Source organism: Conger conger, chromosome 9, assembly GCF_963514075.1.
Source record: "Conger conger chromosome 9, fConCon1.1, whole genome shotgun sequence".
NCBI lineage: Eukaryota > Metazoa > Chordata > Actinopteri > Anguilliformes > Congridae > Conger > Conger conger.
In genome coordinates this window covers 39,727,587-39,737,724 of record NC_083768.1, presented here as the reverse complement: position 1 = coordinate 39,737,724, position 10,138 = coordinate 39,727,587, and the positions used below count along the sequence as shown (strand labels likewise).

Below are 10,138 nucleotides of genomic sequence, written 5' to 3'. Positions count from 1 at the left end.
CTGCACTGTACAAAAAGACAAACTAATTCAATATCATATTTAGGCTAAACAGTAGTAGTTATTATACTGCATACAGTACCAATTTCATGGAGGCAAAAGTGACACTCAACACATATAAATAACATAGGTGATGCTCAGAAATAAATGTAGTCTTGCTCAAGTTTCTTTGCTTTGAATCCTACAGCAGCTTCGACAGATAAGACAGAATGCGCTTGAATGGTGTTCCTCTTCTTATAATCTGGTCACTCAGTCGGATAAATAAAATTATACATTTAAAGACAATATCAAATGAACACTTTCTGTAATTTAGACATATGGTATCTAATATTAAAAAGAACTGTTGAGCCATAGCAGTAAAATAGAGGAGCAGGAACTGGACTCAGAAGGCTGCAGGTTCAAGCAAGGCACTTAGCCTGACCTGCCTGTGTAAAACATCCAGCTGGGTGACCTGTAACATGAGGCCTAAAGTACTCTGCAATGCATCATACTGTATCCACTGCCTATGACTAATGAAAATATTTGTTAATTTGACAGTGTTATGTCAGTGGCAGAATGCAAAATGGTGTCTGTAACTTTGCCTTTTGTCACCAGTCTAAATGTTCTGCTGAATTAAAGGTCAAGCTGTCCTGCATTTGTACACAGGGGGTCGAGTTTGCCCCACCTTCACCGTCCGTGGCTGCTTGGTTACTCTACTGAAAGGCAGCTCTGACCTGCCTATCACTCAGTGGCTGCGTTGGGCGGAAGTTGTCTCCCAGAATTCCATCACTGCCATCAGTAGGCTCCGCTGCTTTGACATGTGACCTCAGCCTTCGGAATTCCTCAATCTGCCAGGGTCAGGATGGAAAAGAGAGAAATCTTTATTCACGCTCGTTCCTGGGCTGACTTACAGGTGACTTTTCATGAATCCTATGTTGTGCAGATCTACAATGAGCTGTCAATCAGTGACCTGTTTGAAGTTTTCTTCTTCTTCTTTTTTGCTCTCTACAGCAAAATACAATTGGTTCAAATCACTTTGTGGGCTAATAGTGTATGTTGTGCTAACATTTTTGGTTTCATCAAACCATTTTCTTCCATAACCAGGACCAGATACTGATCCAAATGTAAACTGGTGTACACTCTAATCAACATATTAAACAGTATACAATGTTCTCTATTCTTCACTTTGAATATAAAAATGAACTGACATTGACATCAAATCATACACGTTGCACATGCTTAATTTTATGATAACCTGAGTACATGATAAAACTAATAATTCTTTCTAACAATGGTGGCAATGTTTACAAATTAAATGGCAATTCAATGTCTGTTTTTCTTTTTTCTTTTTTTATAACTTGAATGCCTTATGTGGGGAAAGTGAATCAACACAAATGATAAAGGCAAACAAATATTAGAAGCCAGTTATATTTGTAAGCCTGCATTAAAAAACATAAAGCACTGAGGACAGTAAAAGTGGCTTTTGAAATTACAGTGGAAAACAGGCAGAACGAGAATCACAGTAATGCACTGTTTCCTGGGAGAGATTCTTCAGCTTCACTGTAGGATGAGAGCCAAAATGGCAGCGATGGCTGGAAAGCAGGCATGGACAAGGCTACCAGCAGCCCAATCACATGGTGCCATTGCCACATCATAGCGGTTCACAGTCAAACTCAATGAGGACAGAAACCTCAATTTGATCATTTTCACACCGAAACAGCAGCCAGGGACATACAGTGTGTCCTGGTGACAGCTGTGTCAACAGTAATAAAACTCTCCCAGCTACCTGCATCCACCAATGATTTTCCAATAAAACCATTTTAGGGCCTTTTTAGAAAGGGGCATTTTCATCAACACATTTCTATGAATTAATTCAGTAATAAATTAAAAATAAACTCAAACCACTGAGGAACACAACAAATACATACTGTAAAAAAAATATGTTATTAATTAAAAATCTGTCCCACGCAATGTGGCCTCTGATGGGTGGCAGTAAGGGCTCATACCTGTATCTGTGAGACGGTTAGCGGATATCGGTACAAGATCCAGGAGACCTTCTCACTGCAGGGAGGGGTGGTGAGTGACCCCTCATACACCCAGTAATCCCGCAGGAGAGGGTCTGAGAACACAAATACAGGGTGGGCTCAGAGGGGCAGGGGCGGTCGGGCCTGGGCACCAGTCATGGAAAGTCCATCCTGTCCACTGAGGACTGCTCGAAAAGACACCCCTCCTGTCTCACACCACAAGTGCCAGGCTGATCACTAATAAGTATGTGAACTACAAATAGAGGCACATTCAGTATGTTTATGTGGAAAGCAGTATCAATTATAATACATATATAGACTGAAAGTGATGTACAATTATTGCTTTGGATAGATATGGCACGTATGATTGTGATTGTGGAGTGAACTTGTTGTTTGAGTGTCTACCCTACACTGCTGGTCAGATCAAGGTGGTTTAGTCCCATACCAAATCAAGACATGTAAATGCATGATCTGTGCTAAACACCAAGCATAAACAAAAGTGATGGGCCTTTTACAGAGGCATATAGCTGCCATTCGGAGAACCAGTATAGGATTATGGGTAATAATGACTATGAGAGATTGTATGCAATGGGTGTGCTGCAGAGGTCAGGTTGCGTTGAGCCACTGACATTGTGTCCAAACACAAGTGTCTCATTACACTGATCACATAAATGATTACATAAAAGTAATACTCATGAATGTATTGCATGTGTACAGTCCAGGGTTGGAACCATGCAGTCGAAATGCTGTTAAAATGTGCAGTACCTTATTAATAGAGTGCTTACCCGGTAGCAGAGTGTTGGGGTTAAAGCATGGTACAATCTTTGTCTTCCCCTGTTGACATTTGGGGGAGAAAAAATTAGATGAATACTATATTTAAGTTTTTTTAAAAATAAAAAAATAAATAGCAGTTAACCCAAATGGAGAAACGATGAATTTGACCGAAGGCCTTCAGCGTCATCCGTAGAATCGCTGTCAGCTAGAGTGAGCTGGTATCTATGAGACAGACCAAGACCTTGAGAAAGGAATAATAGCAAAGCCATCCACTGCCTTTCAGAAACTGCCCAGCTACACTTCCCAGAGACTGTATGCATACATTAACTAACAGCTAGCTCTGCAACTGACTTGTAAGTATCTCTGTAATACTGTGTAATAAAAAATCCAATAAATCAAGTGTTCTCTCAAGAACAACTCAATTTACAAAGGTAGAATCTGTAGTATTACTTTTGAAAATAACTCCTAGGCAATCACTCAACAGTTTTATGTCAGCAGCGGTTCCGATCTTTTCCTGTGTTTGCCGGTTGCCGTGGAAAAGCACTCATTTTATAGCAATTAATCACTTCGTTATCAGTGAACTCAAACAGCGAACGGCAGTTTCGTGGTTAATGTGCTGCTTTTCAATCCATATACACCGCCACGATATGCTGCGTCTGTTTGCCGTGACAACAAGGAATAAAATCAAGGTTTACCTTGTACTGTAAGTCCTGTAGCACCTCTGTCACAGCCTTCAGACCTAGGTGTTCCTTTCCTATCTGCGAGAAGAGCGGGGGGAGGGGGGTCAGATCAGGAACATGCAGATGAACTGCCCCGCTATTTGGGGATTCAGGCCTAGTGCTTACACGTTTTGTTGCCCTTCTGTTACTCTGTAAAGCGTCTTTGTGACAGTCTTCAGTAAAAATTGTAAATAAAATAGAATTTAATTGGATACAGTCATTGCTGATCCTAAACTTCCAGTTACAGAGGAAGTGTCACCATTTTTTTCACAAATAAACTGATCGTGGAATTTTCAAATGTGTCTGTGAAGAAGAAAGTATTTTTAATTGCACCTAGATGTGTGTAAACATTAAGGATAAATGCTGATTGAATCTAGGCCTAATCCCTACCCTTTGTTCCTAACTTTGACAAGCAAATAGTTTCCGTTTCTGTGTATATATTATTTAAGTGCTGTGGTTTGCATTTATTATTATTACGTTACACACTGTATTAATCCTTGTGAGACTTATCACTCAGTCCATCAGACTGAACACCCTCTGTGTAAATTTAAACTAGCACTGACAGGATTATCAAGACTTATTTCTAAATTCTGCTGGAATAAAAAATATTTTAGCATATTGTATATATTTTCATTGGCATTTCATGGAATCTGACCAGCTGCTCTTCAATTATGAAGTTCTTATAAAGATTTTCACTCTTTAACTGGAAGAATGAGGTCAAATACATGAGTTTCTTCTTAGGAAAATTGAATATATAGTATATGGGTGAGTATTGTGCTCTAATATTCTTCAGTAAAGACTTTGAGCTGGATTCAATTATCATTTGCCTTGAGCTTTCACTGTAAAGTAAGTGTGCTCTGTTTATTTCAGAATTTAAGGGCGAATGTTAGTTATATTGAGGCTGTTGTCCTCTGAATGCAGGGTGGAGTGAAGAGATACCTGCACAAATAATGCCACGATGAGTATGCCATTCCTCTTCCCCAGAGCATCCTCAATGCTGCTATACAGGGTGCTGTTCCAGTGGATGAGGTGCAGCTGGAAAAAGAGCGCTTTTTTTTTTTAGCAGTGCAGTGCAGTGCAGTGCGTGTGCATTCTCAGTGAACACTCTCCACTCATTATTTCATTAACAGACTCATGCAGTTAACAGAGATCACAGCCAGGAATATTGAGGATAAAGGCTTGATCAATTATCAGTGAGAAGGTCCCAACCTATTGGCCAAGCCCACTTGACCCCAGGCGGGCTGTCCTTCAAAGAGGCCTCACCCACTCCCTGTTATTTCATCAGTTAGATTATTTATTTGGTCTTCACCTGCAGGATATCATATAGCTTTTAAAAAAGTATATGCAATCCATTTATACTGCTAGATATCTATGTGAAGAAAGTTAGCTAAAGCAGGATGTTGAAGATGGCTATGCTCCAGACATGTGTAGGGGGTGAGGGGGTGGGGGTGGGGGTACCTGCCAAATGTGTCCCTTCTATTTCATAAAAAATATTAGTATTATTATTGTTGCTGTCATCAATTGTCATTTATCCGTTTTGGTAAAATATATTCTGTACAGAAACAACGTGTCACTGCCCTCAGTGCAGTTAAGGTGCTGGTGCACTCACCTCCATGGGGAAGGCCTTGAAGTTGACAGTGTGCTCGGAGCCTCGTTGGTTCTCTTTGCCCCAGTGAAAGCGCACTTCGTGCAGCTCGTACTCGTGGTCACTGGGCAGGGGGCCACCAGTCACCACTGCAACATGGAAACACGATGTCACCCTTGCACATAGCAACAGTGCTAAAGCTGAGAAAACAACCAGGGATCCTGAAAACCCAGATCAATGTTGTTGTTTTTTTTGTGATGTTCCACTAAACAGCTATCAGTTTGTTGTATTATTCTCACACACCAAACAATATCGCCTATTGACTATAGTCAATTAATATTAATATTAATATTGATTATTGCCAAATCAACCATTTTTTCAACCACGCCCAAACTCAATGGGTTTGCATCTGAGATGGACTTCCTGTTTCCTGTTCCCCACAACATGACAATATAGCATCTATCCCATGTTACATTACAGTCATTTAGTAGACGCTCTTATCTACAGTGATGTACAAATCAAAACCAGGGACAAGTGCATTGAAGATGAAGGAAAGTACAGTTCCAAGTCCACTGGACCCCGGCTCTGATGGCCTCACAGGGTCAGGTTTTGTGAGATCAGCTTATTAATATTTTTCTTTGTAAGGACTTTTATTTTTGGGGGTTTTTTTTTGCTTATCGTCATGTGATGTTCTGTTTTGGGAGTGGCTCTATTACATTTTATTTTTTTTCTGCTTGCCCGGAGACTGTACAGGTAAGTTACCTATCACCTCCTGTAATTCTACAACTGACTTGTAAGTTGTACATAGTCTCTGTTAGAGCAAATAAATAAAAAAGTATATTATTGTTTCTTTTATTTTCTCTCAGGAACAGCTCAACTTGCAAAGTTGGAAATTATGAACTTTAAATGCATAAAGTGGAGTTATTTCCCATGAAACAGTTTCATTAACAAAAAAACGGGTCACATTTCTGGGAAAGAAGGACAGATTGCAGGAGTCCGTACCTGACTTTGACTTGAGCATTACCCTGACTGTGTGGCCATCGTTGATGACCTCACAGTCCCTGCAGACCAGGTAGTTGTGCGTGAGCCGCACCTGGAGGAGATTGGGGTCATAGAGGGCCTCCCTGGAGATCAGGTTTATCGGGGACTGGTTCTGCCCATTGGCCTCAGGAAACAGCAGCCCCCACTCCACACCTGTCCAGGGACGCCCAAACACAACCAGGTCAGGTTACATAAGAACCACAATGTGGAAGGAGGGGCAACGCCTGAAACCTTGCCTTTTACCAATCACAGCTAACAATATATTTTGTGAGGGAAAACTGAGGTTTTATGAATTCCATACTGGCTGGATATACAATGATTTGTCAGTCGCTGACTTTTTTGAGTCAATCACAATGCAAAACAAAAGGCTGAAATCAGTGATTTATTTAGCAGGCATTCCTACTGTATCAAGAACAACAGAGTGCATGTGATATGGTTTGATGAAAACTAGTATAGCCAACAAAACTGGCTGTAACATAACCCTACAGAAATGTATTGGAACAAAATCGTATTATTTTACTCATGATTTCATTTTTGCTCAGGGAGTGTTATTAATACATTCACATCATAATCGTTACAGGCACAGGGCAGCCAACACTCAAATCTCATGTATAAAATCCCCCCATGTAGCTTGCTTCTATTCCCCGTTGTAACACTTTTTGTACTGTGAGCCCATCTCTACCTGTAACCCTCACTGCTTTCTCTTTCTGAATAAAGTGGGAAAAATACAAAAGGAAGACAGACAGTTCGCTCTCCTTAAAAAAAATCCATTTGATCAGTTCCCAGGTGTAAGACACCCTGTATATATACATATCTGTGAGACTGAAGCTGAGAGAGTCTGGGGTACATGTGAAGCACACTAGCCTCTCTGCTCTCTGTAAATACGTGCCCTGGTGGGAAGAAAGTGGGCTGGGATTGAAAGGCTCAGTGCAAGGAGCTTGACTTGGTGCACATCTCAGGGACTACCACCCTGCACATGCCCAGTGCACCATCCTGCCCTCCTGCACATGCCCAGTGCACCATCCTGCCATTCTGCACATGCCCAGTGCACCATCCTGCCCTCCTGCACATGCTCAGTGCACCATCCTGCCCTCCTGCACATGCCCAGTGCACCATCCTGCCCTCCTGCACATGCCCAGTGCACCATCCTGCCCTCCTGCACATGCCCAGTGCACCATCCTGCCCTCCTGCACATGCTCAGTGCACCATCCTGCCCTCCTGCACATGCTCAGTGCACTGTGCCAGAAACAGTGGCAGTGCTAGCTTTGAAAAGGCCTACATTTGTGTTTTAAAATGCACCATTAACAGCAGCACTACACACACACACACAGAAATGCACACACACACAAACACATATACCTATGCACACACATCAATGTACATCCACTTCTCTGTCACACTATAGTAACAGATGTCAAGTAGATTTAGCTAGAAAAGTCAGGAGCATTTGACTCTTGGAATGGAGTGCAGGTGAGGTATGCCTTTGGAAACTCAATGAAAACATCATCCACAGTTCTGAGCCATACAGCATAGGGTCAGGCGCACGTGAAAGTAGCCAGTGAGAAGCTTAGTTTCCCCACAGATAAAACGACACACTTCCATAATGCTCCAGAGACACCTCAAAGACTATTTCAGCCATTCCTATTAAATCAAATCCTATTTTAAATGCACAGGCACAGGTTTCAATATGCCCTGGTATTACAAAGAGAAGTCAAGTTTTTGCTAAAACAGATTTCTCTTGAATAAGCAGCGTAACATACATAAGTGTGAAATAAGATACCACTGGCCACTGTCTCTACAGCCTTTGCAGTTTAGCATAATGAGGCTATGGTTAAAATGTATCACACAATACTGAGTGTGAAATCTGTTTAAATGGCATGCACACGACTACCCTACAAATACAGTATATGAAATGGTTCTAAAACATACTTTTGATTCATTTCATATGCATACAGTAATAACTCACACTTTTAAATTATGGTTCCATCAGTGACTCATCAGGGTCAAGACTGTTTTTAACTATTTAAACAGATAATTGTATCCATTATACAAGATCCTTTCTGTTAAATAGTTGATCTAGAGTCAGAGTTCCATCATAATTCATGGAAGTCATCATTCAGAACTTCTATTGAATTATACTTTTTTTTTTTTACAAGAAACAACTACTAAAAGATAGTATTCATTTACATCTTCTGTGCTTTTTTCTGTTTTCAACAACAAAGAATCTACATGAATGGACACGTTGCCTGACAGAAACGAGGTCATTGCTTTTTTTCTTGGAAATCATGTTACATTTGAGCAGTGTCAGCATGCCTATAGATCTTAATTTGAAACTCATATTTGCTCATACATCATTCATGTATAACTGACATGTTACTCACACTTTACTTACAACTGATTGATATTGATTATTTTACTGATATATACCTTATTTAACCCTTATGTTTACAATAATTCAATTTCTACTGATAATGTGTTGTTCACTGAATAATGAACTGAGTATAATGTAAAACTATTCTGATACCTGATCCCGATACTATTCTGATATTGTAATGCTCAGCTAAATTCTAAAATTCATAAAGCACCTTTGTGATTTTATATTTTACTCATCTCACTGATATAAACCTCATATTTTACATTATGTAAGTGAGAATTTGGATCTATGCTGGATTGTTATATTATCACACTCTGATTCGAATTATATTCTACTAATTGATTATAAATAAAACACATACAATACCTTCTTGATATCCCCATTGTAAAGTGTCTTTCTCAGGGTAGAAGTCAGGCTCCTCTATCACGCTGTCTGCCATTGGGACAGTCTTTTGAGGGGGGAAAGAGCACTGTTTCCTTTGTAGAATGTTATATCCTTGCCCCAGACAAGTGTGAGGATTATCTGGCTGTGTAACATCAGCCGGAATAACACTCACACTGATGAAGTCTCTCTCTCTCTCTTTCTCTCTCTCTTTCTCTCTCTCTCTCTCTCTCTCTCTCTCTTTGGAAGCTCACTGTGGTAAGTGGTGGAACACACATGAGTGTGAGTAGGAAAATAACCCCCCCTCTTTCCTCTCTCTCTTTCTCTCTCCCAGTAAAGTCATATCAGTGCTGAATTTCCCACTCCCCTCTGGAGAGTGACAGCAGTTCCATCCACCTGTGCTGGCTGGTGGTGGTCTAAGATTTTCCTCCACGAGTAATTCAACTCTCTGGTTGGTTGGAATGAGCCTGCGGGCAGTAGAGAACTGAGATCTATGATTGGCCAAAACCAGGTGTGTGTCTCTCCATAAACAACAGTGACCTAAAAACAACTAAGTTCACCTTAATACAGTAAAAAATGGCCTCAAAATATGTTGGCTTGCAGTGACCCACCCTGGATTTGAACAACCTTGTTGTCATTCCAGTTTTTTTGTCCACTTGGCTATGCTCTAAGAATATAACACGTCTTAAAAGTGTTAGATGACATGACATCTATGCATCTTATGCCCTAAATTGTTTTGATTTCGGTCATTTGGGTTCCTAGAGATGTATGAATAACAGGCTGCCATGCTACGATCACAATTAAAGAAAGCGTGGTATTTCAACAACTCAAATAAATTGAATGTACACATATATTGTCAGCTTAGTATCAGCTGGTAAATAGATAGTTCACGCTAAACATTGCATTTTGAGGGCTGGTGAATTGAATATGAAATGTAACAAATCTGTTGTGACCTTCAGAAAGGTTATTTTTTCCTAGTCATAAAGCCTATCCTAAATCTATCTGTATGTCTTAGTGGTGCTGTCTATGTGACATTAAAAAGAAGAAGCTGACAAGTCTTTTGATATGTGTGAAGCAAATTTATAGGACTGCTCTGCTATAAATATTCTTTAAGGCTGATGCTCCCCCTATTGTAGCCTTACTGATTCCATTCATTTTTAGTTTCAACTGACTTAAAGGTATTGTTTTCAACAGTCTCCACAATTATCTGCCCTTTCCAGATAATGGAAGCCATTGGTATGGAAGAAATCCATTTATACAGCCT

At 40.3% G+C, this 10,138-nt stretch overlaps 1 protein-coding gene across 2 annotated transcripts; it reads right to left on the bottom strand.

The window, feature by feature from the left end:
* Nucleotides 1-689: 689 nt before the first annotated feature.
* Nucleotides 690-8,932, bottom strand: LOC133137965 (carbonic anhydrase-related protein-like). Of its 2 annotated transcripts, XM_061256395.1 has the most exons (8): nucleotides 8,860-8,932; nucleotides 6,081-6,272; nucleotides 5,103-5,227; nucleotides 4,433-4,528; nucleotides 3,470-3,532; nucleotides 2,786-2,834; nucleotides 1,983-2,095; nucleotides 690-824 (listed from the first exon to the last, which is right to left on the bottom strand). In XM_061256395.1, exons 1-8 carry the CDS (start codon nucleotides 8,930-8,932, stop codon nucleotides 690-692), a joined length of 846 nt encoding a protein of 281 aa, XP_061112379.1. The 2 variants fall into 2 exon arrangements, with proteins under 2 accessions (XP_061112379.1, XP_061112380.1); XM_061256396.1 differs by lacking the exon at nucleotides 4,433-4,528.
* Nucleotides 8,933-10,138: the final 1,206 nt, after the last annotated feature.